The sequence below is a fragment of the Episyrphus balteatus genome, chromosome 1 (genome assembly GCF_945859705.1).
Source record: "Episyrphus balteatus chromosome 1, idEpiBalt1.1, whole genome shotgun sequence".
Taxonomy (NCBI): domain Eukaryota; kingdom Metazoa; phylum Arthropoda; class Insecta; order Diptera; family Syrphidae; genus Episyrphus; species Episyrphus balteatus.
The window spans coordinates 120844436-120864099 of record NC_079134.1 but is presented as its reverse complement, the minus strand read 5'-3'; the positions used below and the strand labels follow the sequence as shown (position 1 = coordinate 120864099).

Sequence of the window (19664 nt, the reverse complement as noted above, 5' to 3'; positions counted from 1 at the left end):
TTTTCGTTTTGCTAATGTCCAAAGTATTTTTGTTTTCAAAGAAAAACAAGAAATGTACCTTTTTAAGAAAAAAGTGAGGATATTTTTTGGGTAGCTTCTAGTGTCAGTTGGGTTGTCAAAAATTGATGCATTACAACAGGGACGGAATTTATTTCACTAGGAGCCCACAGAGGAAAAAAAGTTAAACCGGGATAACTATTTTAAAAAGTCATTATTAACTATTTATAGCCTGTCTTCACTAAAGTCTGGTACGCAGATCGAGCTAAATTTTAGCCGAGATAAAATTCCCATACAAGTTATGTATCGATAATTTGTATGGGATCCATTTTAGCTTGGATAACATTTTTCAATAATTTGTATGGGAGCTAAAATTTATTTCGAACTGCGTACCAGGCTTAAAATGTTAGCTGTTTTTGGAAACTTAAAATTTTTTCGTTTCGCTTCGGCTGCATACTAGACTTAAAACTGAAAATGAGGGAAACGAACTGTCAAATCCATGCAAAATTTTGACACATTTACCAGGTTGACCCAGAGCTTACACCGTTTCATGTATACCCCTGGTAATATGGTATAGAAACAGGTCTAACGGCTACCGCCGTATAGTTAGCAGCGAGTTTTCACGATTTTTAAAAATTTTGATGCAAATAATTAGGTGAGAATTAGGTGAAATTTGGTCAACGAATTTTAGAATTTGGTGAATCCTAGTTTAAAAGTTATTAACAATTTAAGGTTTGGCGTATAGTTAGCAAACGATAGTAACAAAAATAGGATTTTTTGGTATCAATCGATCGGAAATCGCTTTGTGAAATTTGGTTAATCAATTTTAGAATTTGGTGAATCATAGTTTAATAAATAATTAACAAAATGTGAAAAAAATGACAGTTCTATAAACAATTACAATTTACACACATATTTAACGTTACGCGACGTAATGTTATGTAACGTAGTAAAATCTGTCATACACGTACACAAAACCAACACACATGAAACAAAATCTGTCCCAAACAACGTCAAAATTTTTGACAGCCCATAATTTATTTCACATTTTTTCCCGCGTTTCTTTCTATTTAAACAAACAAAAAAAAGAAAAGTTCTCGACAAACTTTTATGTACATCCTAAATATATATATATATATCCCGGTCTGTAATTTTCTAAAAATATTTTTTGTTAATTATTTATTGTCCTTTTATGGGAAGTGCTAAAACCTACGGAACTTATCCATCGTTGGTTGTGTTAAATGCATTAAGGTGCTTCAGAAAAAAAGAGTCCAATAGACTTATGTTTGCAAGCCGCCACCATCAGTTTTTCTTTTTATTTATAAACAAATCTTAAGCATTTTCTTAAGGGAAAAACAAAAAAGGAAGAAGATTTTAAATGATGGCCAACAGAATCATTCAATTATACATATGTGCAAGCTATCCTAGACTTTATGCTGCAAAGGATGAGTGTAGTATTGCGACAAGGTTTAGTACGTCTTATGCTGATTGCAACATATATACTCTTGGTACAGATTCCAAGAATCTTAAATAACAAATAACATTTTATTATAGTGAGCGTATCAAGAAGATCCCAGGCTAAAGGAGATTAATATGAAAGTGCAACGAATCGAAAAATCAACAACGTGCTTAGTCTTAACACTAATCAAGCAATTTGATGATCAAAATACACTCCGTCAGATGCTCTACATCGCTGACAATGTACCTAATTTCCATATGTTGTTCAAGATGCGCCCCTCTGATCTGATTTATAAAATCTAGTAGCCACATTCAAAGAATGTCAAACCTGCTGAAAATGCAGACGATATTCTTGAAGACCATGAGGAAAATCCACATGTTTTCTTTAAACGTTTACCCGAGGTTATTGGCGACATTTGGAAACGTATAACGTCAGTGTGGGCGTGTATACTGAAACAGTATTTGAAAGATATGTACGCCCTACAGGCTAAGAAGACGGTAAAATATCAAATAACACAAACATTTTACAAAAAATTGTTACGACGAAAACAGTGCCCAATTTCAATTGCAGAAATTAAGGAATTGGTCATAAAATCAAGTGATGTCTGTTTAAATCCAGAAGATGAGAAAGATTTATTTATATGTATGTACATATGTTCTTTATGATAAATGTAAAAGAATTTATTCTCTTTCAGTTTTTCAGTTTAAACAACTTATAAATAAGTTTGATCCAGATGATGCATATCTGCTCTTGATAAAGAAAAAAAATAAACATGATCAAGCTGGTGAGAGTAGTATAGGAGCAAGAGCGGGCAGTGCGACAACGCCACATGTAAATAGTGTTAATCATACGATGGTTTCAAGACCATCCCAAGGCAAGGTTAGTCAAAGAATGTTGTCTTTGTGATTTGCTTTCACAAGTTATTTTTTTTATCGATAGAATGCAACAAAAAATTCTTTCCTATAATCTTTCCTATTTTCTATTCCTTCTGACTTGTGCCGTGCAGCATGCATTTAAAAGTTATAAAGGTCCTACAAGCATATAGTCAAAATTATTATTGTTAATGCTCCTGGAGTCAGGTGCTTCTATTAATAAAGTACCTACAAAAATTTAATATTATTTTCAAATGCAAAGTTTTCAACATTTTAATTCTTATATTTGACAAAAATGTTTGTCAGATCTATGCTTAAACTAATCAAAATTGCACCTCCTTGCTAGCATGCCTTCATTACACGGCCAGTAAAACCCAGATTCGTGAAAACAGTCAAATAATTATGTTCTTTGTTCTGACAATTTTGTTACATATGTATTATGTTTCTCTTGAAACTGTTCTGCTGTGTTATAATTTTTTTAGCGTGTCTAATGCAAAATTCTGCCAATTACTTGTGTATATGTATGTCTGTCTTCAAATGGGTAGGATTTTGCTATCGGGTTTCAACTTTCAACTACCTTTTTTGTGATCTACAAGTTTCATCAGACAGAATCGGATAACAATGTTTTCTTGTGTGAATATTATTTTTTTTTTGTTTATATGGAATCTTGCAATCTATTTTAAAGTATAGCACTACCACAAAATTTGTTAACCAAAATGTAGGCTTACATGTACGATGTACCTACCTAAACCCAAATATACAATTATTGTCTTTGGAATCGATATCTTAAGATATAAAAAATAGTAAACAAAAACAATACCGTCCCATTGTAGCACTTTGCTTTTATTTACCCCTAAAAAATGTTATAATTGTTTTAATACAATTTTTTTTTCAGAGAATCGTTGGATAGTAGCAGTGGAAAAATTGCACCCAGCATAGGCTTTGGAACGCCAACATTACAGAACAAATGAATCAGAAACAACTATTGGAAAATTGACCCAATGATTAATAATAATAGGTGTGTTTTTTTGTTTATCTATATAGATTTTGTGCAAAAAAACGACATCGAGATTTTTGAAATCGAAACAATTTACGTGTTAAATACAACAAAAACTTTATCTGTATAGATTTTTCAAAAATCCAGATAATTATCCAGATTTTACTTTCTCTCGATAGAAAACAGTATTGCCAAGGTATTTTAATTGTTGTGTTCATACAAAAATATCTGAAAATATTAACAAAAAAAAAAGCGGAGAAAACGAGGTTTGAAAAAAACTCTCATAGAAAAAAATAATCAAAAATTTGTTTGACATGGTTGCATTGAAATGTTAATATCTCGAGATATACGCAATGCACTTTTCAGATAAAAGTCTTCAATGGATCCTCATAAGATTGTTTAACAGATATGTATATAAAATTACCAAAGTTTTTTCGAAAAATTAAAAAAAAAAAATAAAAAAGTTTCCACATTTGATTTCTAAAAAATCGAAAAAAAATTCAATATGGCTACCTTCAAACGCTTATAATACAAGAACGACGCAACTAATGTTAATGGTCATGGTCTTAAAATGTAGCTAAGAATATACAGATAATTTTTGGTTTTTGTGAAAAAAATTTTTTTTTGAATCCAAAATGGATGCCATGGCGATATGAAAATTTTTCTTTGCATCCAACATGGATGTAATGGCCTTCCCACTTCGGAGTTAAAATAAAAAAAAAACAAAAGCAACATTTTTGACAGACAGCTGCCAAAATATATGTACAGTGTTGCCAAATGTTTGCATGGAATTCAAAAATCCCGATGTCGTTTTTTTGCACAAAATCTATATAGATAAACAAAAAAACACACCTAATAATAATTAGTTTTTAACAAGTCTTGTTATTTAATTAAACAATTTCGCGGAAAATTGATGAACAAAAAACAATTTTGAAGAACATAGGTACCTTTTGTTTTGATCTGGATTTGTTTTTATGTCAAAACTGTTCTTACTTTGGTTCGATATATAAATATATTGATCAATATATAAATGTTCAATAAATCAATAGTACCTATAATAGTATCTGGTTAGTAATGAAAATGACTTTTTTTATGTTTTGAGAATCACTTTGAAAATTAACACCACACAAACTAACAAGTTATTCTTTAGAAATCTCGAATAAACATTATTATTTAATGTTATCACAAAAGCAAAATTTCTTGAACAATATATTTTTTTCGTACTATACAAATAAATTAATAATTTTTTTTTGTTTTTTTTTTTTTTAAATTGAAATTTTTGAAAATAAGTAAGTATGTTCTTAGTTGCAAGTTAGGTTAGTACAAAATTAAATGCGTACTTCCTCCTACAGTTCAAGGCTATAAAAAACCTAATTAAAGAACTGAATTTAATCAAAATCGTAAGATCGGGAATATTTGAATGAATCAAAAATGTTATATTGGAGTTATTCAAAACAAGCATTTAAGTAAATTATTTCTCCGTATTTCAAGAAAACCAGTTTGTTAGCCTCTGTAGCTGTGTCGCAATTCAAAAAGTGATTTTGAATATGGTTTTCTTATTTACTTCGGCTGAAAAATCGTTATTTTTGAGTTGTGTCACTATGCTTCTGAACGTAAGATAAGGCAGTATTTATATTTGAATCAGAGATTTTTTGGCAGATCCAATGATATTTTGTGGCAAGTTGGCCAAGAGATTTATTTTTATTCGTAATACTATGTTTCCACCTACGCTAAATCCGAGATTTAGCTAAGTAGATTTAGAATAAATCTCGAGATTTATTTTAAATCTACTTCGCTCAACCTCAGATTTGGGTCCAGCTACCCTAAATCTAAGTTTTCACCTACTTTCAATCCGAGATTTAGAACAAAACTCGAGATTTATGCTAAATCTACTTAGCTAAATATCGGATTCAGGGTAAGTGGAAACGTAGTATAAGTAACTGTGTGTGGACGATTTTTTTAAACATATAAAAGTCATGTAAGAGTTTCGTGTGCAAATAGGTGTAGGTAAATCTCGATAAAAAAGGCAATGAGTATTTTATATAATGGGTTTGAAAAAACTTTAATGGTTTATAACATCGCTAATAACAATTTCCGCTAAAAGAAAGATTTTGTGTTTACATCAATAAAATTGAACTTTCCAAAATGGCATTTAATACATATCTATTTTTATCAAAAATGCGTTTGAATACAATATGAGTTTCTTTGTTTTCTTAACGGACTTTTTTGTTTATAATTAAAGAAAATCGTTTTAAGCATTTTTGTAAATAAATAATATTCAAAAAGTAAAGAAAAATGATTTAAATAAAGAAAATCTATCTCCGTTTTCATAAACAAATTAATCCCCATCTTAACAGTTGGAATATCCATTGATAATAGTAGTAGATATTTCTATTGTTTCATTTTAAATTTCTTGATCCGAAAAAAAGTGTATGTGTATCCTTATGCTACTGATGAGCACCTCGCTTAATATTTTAAATTTCGTTCAGTCCACTGAACTGAAATTTCAGAAATTAGGACATGTGACAGGTGTTTGTATGTATCAAAAATCCTTACGTTACGGGTTTCAAAAAAGATCTGTTTCCTTTAACTATTTGCATTTTAGACAAAATTTTTCTCCTTTGTTACATTATTTAATTTAAATTGTTAATAAAATAAAAGGTATAGCACACCAAGTTCTGTAAAGCTACAAAACTGCTAATACATAATTTCTAAACATTAGGTTCAAGTTTCAGAATTTGGTGAATCATATTTTTTTTAGTTATCAACACTTAAACCAAAAGAATACACTAAAAAATGAGTCGCGACAAAAGAAAATCGCATTTATTTAGGAATTATGATTCACCAAATTATGATTTATGTACCAAAATGTTCTTGAACGTTTTCTGAACAAACGTTATAAATTTCAGAATTTGGTGAATCATACTTTTTGAATTACCTTCTTCGAAAGTTCAAAATTATTCGCAGACACTTGCGAAAAAAAAACAAAAGCCCATATAACTCTTGAACTAAGATTCACCAAATTATGATTTATGTACCAAAATGTTCTTGAACGTTTTCTGAACAAACGTTATAAATTTCAGAATTTGGTGAATCATACTTTTTGAATTACCTTCTTCGAAAGTTCAAAATTATTCGCAGACACTTGCGAAAAAAATACAAAAGCCCATATAACTCTTGAACTAAGATTCACCAAATTATGATTTATGTACCAAAATGTTTTTGAACGTTTTCTGAATAAATGTTATAAATTTCAGAATTTGGTGAATCATACTTTTTGAATTACCTTCTTCGAAAGTTCAAAATTATTCGCAGACACTTGCGAAAAAAATACAAAAAGAACAAATGTTATAAATTTCAGAATTTGGTGAATCATACTTTTTGAATTACCTTCTTCGAAAGTTCAAAATTATTCGCAAACACTTTCGCAACTGTCTGTGAATAATTTTGAACTTTCGAAGAAGGTAATTCAAAAAGTATGATTCACCAAATTCTGAAATTTATAACATTTGTTCAGAAAACGTTCAAAAACATTTTGGTACATAAATCATAATTTGGTGAATCTTAGTTCAAGAGTTATATGGGCTTTTGTATTTTTTTCGCAAGTGTCTGCGAATAATTTTGAACTTTCGAAGAAGGTAATTCAAAAAGTATGATTCACCAAATTCTGAAATTTATAACGTTTGTTCAGAAAGCGTTCAAGAACATTTTGGTACATAAATCATAATTTGGTGAATCTTAGTTCAAGAGTTATATGGGCTTTTGTATTTTTTTCGCAAGTGTCTGCGAATAATTTTGAACTTTCGAAGAAGGTAATTCAAAAAGTATGATTCACCAAATTCTGAAATTTATAACATTTGTTCAGAAAACGTTCAAAAACATTTTGGTACATAAATCATAATTTGGTGAATCTTAGTTCAAGAGTTATATGGGCTTTTGTATTTTTTTCGCAAGTGTCTGCGAATAATTTTGAACTTTCGAAGAAGGTAATTCAAAAAGTATGATTCACCAAATTCTGAAATTTATAACATTTGTTCAGAAAACGTTCAAAAACATTTTGGTACATAAATCATAATTTGGTGAATCTTAGTTCAAGAGTTATATGGGCTTTTGTATTTTTTTCGCAAGTGTCTGCGAATAATTTTGAACTTTCGAAGAAGGTAATTCAAAAAGTATGATTCACCAAATTCTGAAATTTATAACGTTTGTTTAAAAAGCGTTCAAGAACATTTTGGTACATAAATCATAATTTGGTGAATCTTAGTTCAAGAGTTATATGGGCTTTTGTATTTTTTTCGCAAGTGTCTGCGAATAATTTTGAACTTTCGAAGAAGGTAATTCAAAAAGTATGATTCACCAAATTCTGAAATTTATAACATTTGTTCAGAAAACGTTCAAAAACATTTTGGTATATAAATCATAATTTGGTGAATCTTAGTTCAAGAGTTATATGGGCTTTTGTATTTTTTTCGCAAGTGTCTGCGAATAATTTTGAACTTTCGAAGAAGGTAATTCAAAAAGTATGATTCACCAAATTCTGAAATTTATAACATTTGTTCAGAAAACGTTCAAAAACATTTTGGTACATAAATCATAATTTGGTGAATCTTAGTTCAAGAGTTATATGGGCTTTTGTATTTTTTTCACAAGTGTCTGCGAATAATTTTGAACTTTCGAAGAAGGTAATTCAAAAAGTATGATTCACCAAATTCTGAAATTTATAACATTTGTTCAGAAAACGTTCAAAAACATTTTGGTACATAAATCATAATTTGGTGAATCTTAGTTCAAGAGTTATATGGGCTTTTGTATTTTTTTCGCAAGTGTCTGCGAATAATTTTGAACTTTCGAAGAAGGTAATTCAAAAAGTATGATTCACCAAATTCTGAAATTTATAACACTTGTTTAAAAAACGTTCAAGAACATTTTGGTACATAAATCATAATTTGGTGAATCTTAGTTCAAGAGTTATATGGGCTTTTGTATTTTTTTCGCAAGTGTCTGCGAATAATTTTGAACTTTCGAAGAAGGTAATTCAAAAAGTATGATTCACCAAATTCTGAAATTTATAACATTTGTTCAGAAAACGTTCAAGAACATTTTGGTACATAAATCATAATTTGGTGAATCTTAGTTCAAGAGTTATATGGGCTTTTGTATTTTTTTCGCAAGTGTCTGCGAATAATTTTGAACTTTCGAAGAAGGTAATTCAAAAAGTATGATTCACCGAATTCTGAAATTTATAACACTTGTTTAAAAAACGTTCAAGAACATTTTGGTACATAAATCATAATTTGGTGAATCTTAGTTCAAGAGTTATATGGGCTTTTGTATTTTTTTCGCAAGTGTCTGCGAATAATTTTGAACTTTCGAAGAAGGTAATTCAAAAAGTATGATTCACCAAATTCTGAAATTTATAACACTTGTTTAAAAAACGTTCAAGAACATTTTGGTACATAAATCATAATTTGGTGAACCTTAGTTCAAGAGTTATATGGGCTTTTGTATTTTTTTCGCAAGTGTCTGCGAATAATTTTGAACTTTCGAAGAAGGTAATTCAAAAAGTATGATTCACCAAATTCTGAAATTTATAACATTTGTTCAGAAAACGTTCAAAAACATTTTGGTACATAAATCATAATTTGGTGAATCTTAGTTCAAGAGTTATATGGGCTTTTGTATTTTTTTCGCAAGTGTCTGCGAATAATTTTGAACTTTCGAAGAAGGTAATTCAAAAAGTATGATTCACCAAATTCTGAAATTTATAACATTTGTTCAGAAAACGTTCAAGAACATTTTGGTACATAAATCATAATTTGGTGAAACTTAGTTCAAGAGTTATATGGGCTTTTGTATTTTTTTCGCAAGTGTCTGCGAATAATTTTGAACTTTCGAAGAAGGTAATTCAAAAAGTATGATTCACCAAATTCTGAAATTTATAACGTTTGTTCAGAAAGCGTTCAAGAACATTTTGGTACATAAATCATAATTTGGTGAATCTTAGTTCAAGAGTTATATGGGCTTTTGTATTTTTTTCGCAAGTGTCTGCGAATAATTTTGAACTTTCGAAGAAGGTAATTCAAAAAGTATGATTCACCAAATTCTGAAATTTATAACATTTGTTCAGAAAACGTTCAAAAACATTTTGGTACATAAATCATAATTTGGTGAATCTTAGTTCAAGAGTTATATGGGCTTTTGTATTTTTTTCGCAAGTGTCTGCGAATAATTTTGAACTTTCGAAGAAGGTAATTCAAAAAGTATGATTCACCAAATTCTGAAATTTATAACGTTTGTTCAGAAAACGTTCAAGAACATTTTGGTACATAAATCATAATTTGGTGAATCTTAGTTCAAGAGTTATATGGGCTTTTGTTTTTTTTTCGCAAGTGTCTGCGAATAATTTTGAACTTTCGAAGAAGGTAATTCAAAAAGTATGATTCACCAAATTCTGAAATTTATAACGTTTGTTCAGAAAACGTTCAAGAACATTTTGGTACATAAATCATAATTTGGTGAATCATAATTCCTAAATAAATGCGATTTTCTTTTGTCGCGACTCATTTTTTAGTGTATTCTTTTGGTTTAAGTGTTGATAACTAAAAAAAATATGATTCACCAAATTCTGAAACTTGAACCTAATGTTTAGAAATTATGTATTAGCAGTTTTGTAGCTTTACAGAACTTGGTGTGCTATACCTTTTATTTTATTAACAATTTAAATTAAATAATGTAACAAAGGAGAAAAATTTTGTCTAAAATGCAAATAGTTAAAGGAAACAGATCTTTTTTGAAACCCGTAACGTAAGGATTTTTGATACATACAAACACCTGTCACATGTCCTAATTTCTGAAATTTCAGTTCAGTGGACTGAACGAAATTTAAAATATTAAGCGAGGTGCTCATCAGTAGCATAAGGATACACATACACTTTTTTTCGAATCAAGAAATTTAAAATGAAACAATAGAAATATCTACTACTATTATCAATGGATATTCCAACTGTTAAGATGGGGATTAATTTGTTTATGAAAACGGAGATAGATTTTCTTTATTTAAATCATTTTTCTTTACTTTTTGAATATTATTTATTTACAAAAATGCTTAAAACGATTTTCTTTAATTATAAACAAAAAAGTCCGTTAAGAAAACAAAGAAACTCATATTGTATTCAAACGCATTTTTGATAAAAATAGATATGTATTAAATGCCATTTTGGAAAGTTCAATTTTATTGATGTAAACACAAAATCTTTCTTTTAGCGGAAATTGTTATTAGCGATGTTATAAACCATTAAAGTTTTTTCAAACCCATTATATAAAATACTCATTGCCTTTTTTATCGAGATTTACACCTATTTGCACACGAAACTCTTACATGACTTTTATATGTTTAAAAAAATCGTCCACACACAGTTACTTATACTACGTTTCCACTTACCCTGAATCCGATATTTAGCTAAGTAGATTTAGCATAAATCTCGAGTTTTGTTCTAAATCTCGGATTGAAAGTAGGTGAAAACTTAGATTTAGGGTAGCTGGACCCAAATCTGAGGTTGAGCGAAGTAGATTTAAAATAAATCTCGAGATTTATTCTAAATCTACTTAGCTAAATCTCGGATTTAGCGTAGGTGGAAACATAGTATTACGAATAAAAATAAATCTCTTGGCCAACTTGCCACAAAAGATCATTGGATCTGCCAAAAAATCTCTGATTCAAATATAAATACTGCCTTATCTTACGTTCAGAAGCATAGTGACACAACTCAAAAATAACGATTTTTCAGCCGAAGTAAATAAGAAAACCATATTCAAAATCACTTTTTGAATTGCGACACAGCTACAGAGGCTAACAAACTGGTTTTCTTGAAATACGGAGAAATAATTTACTTAAATGCTTGTTTTGAATAACTCCAATATAACATTTTTGATTCATTCAAATATTCCCGATCTTACGATTTTGATTAAATTCAGTTCTTTAATTAGGTTTTTTATAGCCTTGAACTGTAGGAGGAAGTACGCATTTAATTTTGTACTAACCTAACTTGCAACTAAGAACATACTTACTTATTTTCAAAAATTTCAATTTAAAAAAAAAAAAAACAAAAAAAAATTATTAATTTATTTGTATAGTACGAAAAAAATATATTGTTCAAGAAATTTTGCTTTTGTGATAACATTAAATAATAATGTTTATTCGAGATTTCTAAAGAATAACTTGTTAGTTTGTGTGGTGTTAATTTTCAAAGTGATTCTCAAAACATAAAAAAAGTCATTTTCATTACTAACCAGATACTATTATAGGTACTATTGATTTATTGAACATTTATATATTGATCAATATATTTATATATCGAACCAAAGTAAGAACAGTTTTGACATAAAAACAAATCCAGATCAAAACAAAAGGTACCTATGTTCTTCAAAATTGTTTTTTGTTCATCAATTTTCCGCGAAATTGTTTAATTAAATAACAAGACTTGTTAAAAACTAATTATTATTATTATTAATCATTGGGTCAATTTTCCAATAGTTGTTTCTGATTCATTTGTTCTGTAATGTTGGCGTTCCAAAGCCTATGCTGGGTGCAATTTTTCCACTGCTACTATCCAACGATTCTCTGAAAAAAAAATTGTATTAAAACAATTATAACATTTTTTAGGGGTAAATAAAAGCAAAGTGCTACAATGGGACGGTATTGTTTTTGTTTACTATTTTTTATATCTTAAGATATCGATTCCAAAGACAATAATTGTATATTTGGGTTTAGGTAGGTACATCGTACATGTAAGCCTACATTTTGGTTAACAAATTTTGTGGTAGTGCTATACTTTAAAATAGATTGCAAGATTCCATATAAACAAAAAAAAAATAATATTCACACAAGAAAACATTGTTATCCGATTCTGTCTGATGAAACTTGTAGATCACAAAAAAGGTAGTTGAAACCCGATAGCAAAATCCTACCCATTTGAAGACAGACATACATATACACAAGTAATTGGCAGAATTTTGCATTAGACACGCTAAAAAAATTATAACACAGCAGAACAGTTTCAAGAGAAACATAATACATATGTAACAAAATTGTCAGAACAAAGAACATAATTATTTGACTGTTTTCACGAATCTGGGTTTTACTGGCCGTGTAATGAAGGCATGCTAGCAAGGAGGTGCAATTTTGATTAGTTTAAGCATAGATCTGACAAACATTTTTGTCAAATATAAGAATTAAAATGTTGAAAACTTTGCATTTGAAAATAATATTAAATTTTTGTAGGTACTTTATTAATAGAAGCACCTGACTCCAGGAGCATTAACAATAATAATTTTGACTATATGCTTGTAGGACCTTTATAACTTTTAAATGCATGCTGCACGGCACAAGTCAGAAGGAATAGAAAATAGGAAAGATTATAGGAAAGAATTTTTTGTTGCATTCTATCGATAAAAAAAATAACTTGTGAAAGCAAATCACAAAGACAACATTCTTTGACTAACCTTGCCTTGGGATGGTCTTGAAACCATCGTATGATTAACACTATTTACATGTGGCGTTGTCGCACTGCCCGCTCTTGCTCCTATACTACTCTCACCAGCTTGATCATGTTTATTTTTTTTCTTTATCAAGAGCAGATATGCATCATCTGGATCAAACTTATTTATAAGTTGTTTAAACTGAAAAACTGAAAGAGAATAAATTCTTTTACATTTATCATAAAGAACATATGTACATACATATAAATAAATCTTTCTCATCTTCTGGATTTAAACAGACATCACTTGATTTTATGACCAATTCCTTAATTTCTGCAATTGAAATTGGGCACTGTTTTCGTCGTAACAATTTTTTGTAAAATGTTTGTGTTATTTGATATTTTACCGTCTTCTTAGCCTGTAGGGCGTACATATCTTTCAAATACTGTTTCAGTATACACGCCCACACTGACGTTATACGTTTCCAAATGTCGCCAATAACCTCGGGTAAACGTTTAAAGAAAACATGTGGATTTTCCTCATGGTCTTCAAGAATATCGTCTGCATTTTCAGCAGGTTTGACATTCTTTGAATGTGGCTACTAGATTTTATAAATCAGATCAGAGGGGCGCATCTTGAACAACATATGGAAATTAGGTACATTGTCAGCGATGTAGAGCATCTGACGGAGTGTATTTTGATCATCAAATTGCTTGATTAGTGTTAAGACTAAGCACGTTGTTGATTTTTCGATTCGTTGCACTTTCATATTAATCTCCTTTAGCCTGGGATCTTCTTGATACGCTCACTATAATAAAATGTTATTTGTTATTTAAGATTCTTGGAATCTGTACCAAGAGTATATATGTTGCAATCAGCATAAGACGTACTAAACCTTGTCGCAATACTACACTCATCCTTTGCAGCATAAAGTCTAGGATAGCTTGCACATATGTATAATTGAATGATTCTGTTGGCCATCATTTAAAATCTTCTTCCTTTTTTGTTTTTCCCTTAAGAAAATGCTTAAGATTTGTTTATAAATAAAAAGAAAAACTGATGGTGGCGGCTTGCAAACATAAGTCTATTGGACTCTTTTTTTCTGAAGCACCTTAATGCATTTAACACAACCAACGATGGATAAGTTCCGTAGGTTTTAGCACTTCCCATAAAAGGACAATAAATAATTAACAAAAAATATTTTTAGAAAATTACAGACCGGGATATATATATATATATTTAGGATGTACATAAAAGTTTGTCGAGAACTTTTCTTTTTTTTGTTTGTTTAAATAGAAAGAAACGCGGGAAAAAATGTGAAATAAATTATGGGCTGTCAAAAATTTTGACGTTGTTTGGGACAGATTTTGTTTCATGTGTGTTGGTTTTGTGTACGTGTATGACAGATTTTACTACGTTACATAACATTACGTCGCGTAACGTTAAATATGTGTGTAAATTGTAATTGTTTATAGAACTGTCATTTTTTTCACATTTTGTTAATTATTTATTAAACTATGATTCACCAAATTCTAAAATTGATTAACCAAATTTCACAAAGCGATTTCCTATCGATTGATACCAAAAAACCCTATTTTTGTTACTATCGTTTGCTAACTATACGCCAAACCTTAAATTGTTAATAACTTTTAAACTAGGATTCACCAAATTCTAAAATTCGTTGACCAAATTTCACCTAATTCTCACCTAATTATTTGCATCAAAATTTTTAAAAATCGTGAAAACTCGCTGCTAACTATACGGCGGTCTAACGGCTCGCGTACACCAAATCCGTCATCGGCCGAATTATAGTCGGGCGTTGTCGGCCGAACTCGGCCGATAGAACCAAGCACATAGAAAGAAAAGAGAGTGCGTACACCACTGAAAGTGACATCGTCCGTTGACGTACGTTGACGCCCGATAATAACCGATCAACCGGCATAATCCGAACTTGTTTGGATTTTTCGTCCGTTGTCGGGTTGATTTATACATAGATATTGCTAAAAGCATTGACCTATTATATATGGACTGCCAGGACCAGGTTCAAGCTATGGTGGCGCCCCTTGGTAGGGTAGCGGGAAATAGTAATTTGACACCTAGTTTTGTGACTTTTGCTTGTCAAAAAAAAAAAAAAAACAATTTAATTGTTTGCAAAAATTTTATGTTTCCCAAGAATAAAAAGGTAACAAAAAATTAAAAATATATTAATATATTCTTTTCACAATTTTATTCCAAGTTTTATAATTTAAATTTTTATTCTATTCTTTCATTTCAGAAAACCATTTGACAAAAATGGACAATCTCCTTGAAAAAAAAACAATCGATTGCCCTTACTGCTAGCCATAAATTCACTTCCTTGCATTCCAGAAGAAGGAAGAATAAATTCAATAATTATTCCCTCAGCAGACCTATGGTGCAGAATGTGAAGAGTACCTACTTCAAAATAGTTTTCTCCACATCATGTTTTTTAACTTGCATTCTCCTTTAAATATTTTTCATTTTTTTACTTGAATTTCAGTTAAAAAGGAAACTTTCTTTGAATGTTCAGCTGGCATAGCTCATAAGTCATAACAAAATTGTTACCAAACTAGAAGCTGGCATGACTAAGCCCAATAAACAAACAATCTTGCCTATGTCAAAAATCAATGCTCTCTTCGTTAACCTCCCTGTGAGCAAAATCAAAGGTCTTGGGCTTTGATGTCTGTGAAAGACTAAAGAAGAATCAAGAATCTTGGAAATTTGTTGAATTTTTCTGAAGTTGAACTTTAAGAGGAAACTCGTCGGAAAAAATAGGTAAGTCATAATTTCTGAGATTCTCTTATAAAAATCCAAAATTCATTCCCTCTATTAGATTATGGTTGCACTTTACGTTCTCGCTTTTACTCGAAAAGCATTGGTTGCTGTAAAAAATTCAAATTTCGGATGGATTTATTCTATTCTGCGACTTTCTTCTTTTCCAATTAAATTAAATATTCGTGGGAGCTCATAGCGAACAGCACCTTGTTTATTCAACCAAGTAAATCACATCGTCCTCTTTCCGGAACAATGTCGTCTAGTGGAAGATTTCTAAAAAATAGGGAAGTTCAAAATATTTTCTGTATCGAAATGAAAAAACCGATCCTGGATTCATCGACGAAAAAATTCTACTAATTATATCACAAAACCTGCACCGACTACATTAAGCAAATTGTTTTATTCCTACTCTTAAAAAAATCTTCATCCACCAATTCATTCATTAATTGTAAAACATTTTATTCCCATCGATTATTTTGTAGAACTGGAAGAAAATCATCAAGAAATTCAAGAAATATCTTCTCAGCTAGAAACTATTCGGAAGCTGTGAGTATACATAAGTTAAAATCAAAAAATTAAAAAAAAAATAAATATAAGATAATCTTAAATTTTTTTTAGAAACCTAAGTTTTATGGAAAAATTTATTAAAGACAAAGCTAAATCGAGGGCCACCCATTCGATGATTGATAATCTTGACATCATTAAAATGCACATTGTCAGTATTTCGGATATGAAGTAATAATTTTAAAATTTGTATTTAAAAATTTAGTCTCTAAACAAATTTATTTTCAGAAAAGAAACTCGAGAATTAGAAATGATTAACAATCATCACTTTAATTGCACTAACAAAACTATTCTAAATGATGCAGAAACAACGTTCTCAGCAACAAATGGAGCTTATTCTTTATGAAAATACAAAAGAAAAACTCAACCGAGCCTACAAGAGACTTGAGAATGTTAAAATGCTTACAAAAACTGTATCCGATGCACTTACGAATGCCGAACTCATATGGATAACTACACAATTGGATTTGGAAAAAAATCGTAACCGATTTAGTAACTCGGATGAATTAAATATGCAATGAAAATGTACAAAAGCTTGTTTGTATGAATATGAAAAGTTTGGAAGGCTTTTGAAATATGCTTTGAATGCATTGATAAATAAGAAACCTTATACGTCTGTTTTAGATTTAATCAATGAACTGTAAGTTTTCAATAATACTCGTATTTTGTATGATAAGCTTTAAAATGATATTTTTAGCAATCGAATTGAGAACATCTTGAAGCCTTATGTGTATGAAAGTCCTGTTAAATTGGCCATGTTCGAACAAATAAACTTACTCAAACCAATTTTCAATGCAAAAATGAATAAGAAACATTTTGAAATTGATTTTCGGCATTTGCGTTCTCAATTCCAGGAGAATATTCATGAAAAAATGGTACATTTTTTAATTTTGTTTAGACCATAAACTTTAAATTAATAATTTGTTTCAGAGCAATGATGCCTTGTTGCACAATGGTCAGTTGCTTTGGATTTGGTTTCTAACTGAACCAAAAAAATTACTAGATGCCGTTGCTGAGGTTCGAAAAGCAGCTTTTAAAGTACCAGTAATGACGGGAGTCAAATCACTTGGGGGTACAAAGAGAAAAGGAGGAGAATCAAGTATACCTTGAAATGTTATTGTAATATTTATTAATTTTTTTTTAATAAAAGTTAGTTAATATAATAAATTGGAACTTACAATTTTTAGAATATTTCAATCATTTTTAAAGCATTTAATTAAGGGCTCAAATTTTGTATGACTTTGTTTTAAAAATATGTTTTTGTATTCTAATATTTTTTTGAAATATACAATTTAAAAGATATATAAATAAAATAAAAAATGCATGTTAAAAAAAAATTATATTTAAATCAGGAGCGCCATCGTTATGATTCGCATTTGAGTGCAGATTGAAATTCTCGTTCTAGATCTCTAATTGAAGATTCCACTTCACTTAAACCACGAGCCGATAACTTTCCATCATCTACTTGACTTTTTACATCATCTCGAAGTATCTTCAAATAAAAAAAGTTTATAGTTAAACTTAAAATCATGAAATTATATAGGTATAAATAATTACAAGTTCTAAGTCATTCTTAAGTTTTTTCTTTCCGTCATTGATTTTGTTTATCGTATTTCTAAACTATTCCTCATTGGTTGGTAATCGGCTTCACTTAAAATATCATCAATTTCATATTTATGTGAAATTAATTCCAAGTCCTGATCTTTGATGTGTTCTTCGGCTAATGTTAACTCGATTTTCATTGCCTCTTCATCTAGAATCTCAGAGAATCCATTTGATATAATCGACCAAGCATATTCTTTCGCTGTAACTTGAGTTTTGGAATAGAATTTCACCAACTGAGGATCAAAGTGATTTAGGATATTTTCACACATTCCCAAATAGTTTTGGGGCTCCAATGGATGAAACTCAAACCACAACTGGCATTGATTCGTTAGAATTGTAGCAATAATTTCAAAGCAAACAGTAAGACTGTTGGAGAAAATCTTCACAAATGGAAAGATGAATTCCGGGACAAAGTCACTTATGCCAAAGATCTTCGACCAATGACCAAGACATGAGAAAATTTTTATGAGATAACGCCTGGCTGTTGAATCTTTCAACTTTAGGCTGGCATTTAATGCAACAGCTGTTGAGTGAGTTCCCATTTTGACTATTTCTGAAAATTTTGACTTGTTGCAGGGTACATCGAGGAGAGCAGCCCAAATGAGCAACCGATATTTACTTGGATAGTGTCCGTATTCATTGTCAAAACAATTCACCGACAGAGCTTTTGGTTGGAACACGGCAGTTTGGCGTAGCATTTGAACACAGTTCTGGGCTGATTTAAGACAGTCAATCAATGCGCTAACATTATAAATGTTGCCCTCTCCTGTGTGCCTTATCGTGCTTAGGAACTCTTTATCTTTGGATAGAGCAACCCTAAAACAGTCTGTGGGCTCTATTATCGACATCAATCGTCTGGCAAAAAAGTATGTTGTCATTATTTTTGGGAAAGATCCAGGAGCTGTCTAGTTTGCGGGGCATTTGGCCCTTCTTCCATCCAACACGATTCCATAGGTGATAAATTTGCATCTGAAAAAAAAAACAAAAAGGAAAAAATTATTTGGGCTGAACGATTTAATTCTAATTTTTAATAACTTTCAAATATTAATGAATTTAAATAAAAACCTTTTTCCATAATGATTCATTGCACATTTTTCTTAGCACAAACATTTTAAAATACATACTTTTTTTCTGAAAACTGAAAGAATTCTTCGTTCTTCCAATACGTCAAAAAGTAGACTTCAAAAAAGACAGATGCTACTGATTTGTACAGCAAACAAAATGTAGATGGCCATAGTTTCTATGCACAAAAATGGTAGTTCAAGCGATCTGCCGGAAGATGTCGCTACGCTAACTGAGTTCTATTTACCGCTTTCTTCCACAGGCGCTAGTAATGATTGAACCACGTTTTCAAAAATTTTGTATGGAAACGAGGAGGAACTGGCAGTCCATATATAATAGGTCAATGGCTAAAAGCCTTTTCTTTGCAAAAATTGGCGGTATGAATTTTCAAAAATATAAATTTCTTCAAAATATTCCATTGAAAACAATTATTATATGCACTTCAAGTTTCACAAAGTCAGAATACAGACCGGCAGCGACGTCCTAGACCGGAAGCAGTGTATGCAGACGATCGTCCGAGAAAGTCGTCCGAGTAGTTCCGACCCGATGTCGGCCGATAATTCGGTTTTAGTGTACGCGAACGGTAACGCATATACAATTTTGACACATTTACCTCTTTACCAGGGGTCGAATCACGGCACAAGATTACGATTATACGTTAACGTTTTGACTATTGCTGTATTTCTACCAGGCTTACCACCGTGTCATGAATACCGCTATAATGTTTAAGGCCGTGTGTGAATTGCGTTAAATAGTTAACACCGTGTAAAATTTTTGACACTATTGAGGTGAATACAAAATTTTCAGCTGTTAAAAATTTCTTGGGCTCTGGGACCTG

The 19664-nt window shown here is 30.4% G+C and overlaps 3 protein-coding genes and 1 long non-coding RNA gene across 16 annotated transcripts; 2 read left to right on the top strand and 2 right to left on the bottom strand.

Moving 5' to 3' along the window:
• Window positions 1-822: 822 nt before the first annotated feature.
• On the top strand, window positions 823-3338 carry LOC129906153 (uncharacterized). 6 transcript variants are annotated; one of them, XM_055981809.1, is made up of 5 exons: window positions 824-1469; window positions 1552-1953; window positions 2008-2098; window positions 2151-2335; window positions 3224-3338. In XM_055981809.1, the coding sequence occupies exons 2-5, from the start codon at window positions 1927-1929 to the stop codon at window positions 3236-3238; spliced, it is 318 nt and encodes a 105-aa protein (XP_055837784.1). In that variant the 5' UTR covers window positions 824-1469; window positions 1552-1926; the 3' UTR covers window positions 3239-3338. The 6 variants fall into 6 exon arrangements, 4 of the variants coding, with proteins under 4 accessions (XP_055837783.1, XP_055837782.1, XP_055837784.1 ...); XR_008770727.1 differs by having other exon boundaries at window positions 841-1469; window positions 2027-2098; XM_055981808.1 differs by having other exon boundaries at window positions 823-1464; window positions 1552-2098.
• An 8127-nt stretch (window positions 3339-11465) lies between these two features.
• LOC129921549 (uncharacterized) lies at window positions 11466-14325 on the bottom strand. Of its 6 annotated transcripts, none has more exons than XM_056003436.1 (5): window positions 13693-14324; window positions 13209-13610; window positions 13064-13154; window positions 12827-13011; window positions 11466-11945 (listed from the first exon to the last, which is right to left on the bottom strand). In XM_056003436.1, exons 2-5 carry the CDS (start codon window positions 13233-13235, stop codon window positions 11931-11933), a joined length of 318 nt encoding a protein of 105 aa, XP_055859411.1. In that variant the 5' UTR covers window positions 13236-13610; window positions 13693-14324; the 3' UTR covers window positions 11466-11930. The 6 variants fall into 6 exon arrangements, 4 of the variants coding, with proteins under 4 accessions (XP_055859411.1, XP_055859410.1, XP_055859408.1 ...); XR_008773541.1 differs by having other exon boundaries at window positions 11604-11945; window positions 13064-13135; window positions 13693-14311; XM_056003435.1 differs by having other exon boundaries at window positions 11485-11945; window positions 13064-13610; window positions 13698-14325.
• Window positions 14326-14923: 598 nt separating this feature from the next.
• On the top strand, window positions 14924-17275 carry LOC129921548 (uncharacterized). Of its 2 annotated transcripts, XR_008773539.1 has the most exons (7): window positions 14924-14984; window positions 15078-15595; window positions 16078-16141; window positions 16214-16330; window positions 16388-16799; window positions 16857-17034; window positions 17090-17275. It is a non-coding gene; the product is annotated as an uncharacterized LOC129921548 (long non-coding RNA). The 2 variants fall into 2 exon arrangements; XR_008773538.1 differs by lacking the exons at window positions 14924-14984; window positions 15078-15595 and having other exon boundaries at window positions 15678-16141; window positions 17090-17268.
• A 92-nt stretch (window positions 17276-17367) lies between these two features.
• LOC129921547 (TBC1 domain family member 31-like) lies at window positions 17368-19124 on the bottom strand. 2 transcript variants are annotated; one of them, XM_056003432.1, is made up of 3 exons: window positions 18889-19124; window positions 17717-18733; window positions 17368-17651 (listed from the first exon to the last, which is right to left on the bottom strand). In XM_056003432.1, exon 2 carries the CDS (start codon window positions 18640-18642, stop codon window positions 17764-17766), a length of 879 nt encoding a protein of 292 aa, XP_055859407.1. In that variant the 5' UTR covers window positions 18643-18733; window positions 18889-19124; the 3' UTR covers window positions 17368-17651; window positions 17717-17763. The 2 variants fall into 2 exon arrangements, with proteins under 2 accessions (XP_055859407.1, XP_055859406.1); XM_056003431.1 differs by having other exon boundaries at window positions 18830-19123.
• Between the last annotated feature and the right edge of the window lie 540 nt (window positions 19125-19664).

Bases quoted from the DNA above. Each gene is read 5' to 3' on its own strand.
- LOC129906153 (XM_055981808.1), top strand. From the start codon at position 1,927: ATGTACGCCCTACAGGCTAAGAAGACGGTAAAATATCAAATAACACAA. The intron at 2,099-2,150 runs GTATGTACATAT...ATTCTCTTTCAG, and splicing joins TGAGAAAGATTTATTTATAT to TTTTTCAGTTTAAACAACTT.
- LOC129921547 (XM_056003432.1), bottom strand. From the start codon at position 18,642: ATGACAACATACTTTTTTGCCAGACGATTGATGTCGATAATAGAGCCC.
- LOC129921549 (XM_056003434.1), bottom strand. From the start codon at position 13,235: ATGTACGCCCTACAGGCTAAGAAGACGGTAAAATATCAAATAACACAA. The intron at 13,012-13,063 runs GTATGTACATAT...ATTCTCTTTCAG, and splicing joins TGAGAAAGATTTATTTATAT to TTTTTCAGTTTAAACAACTT.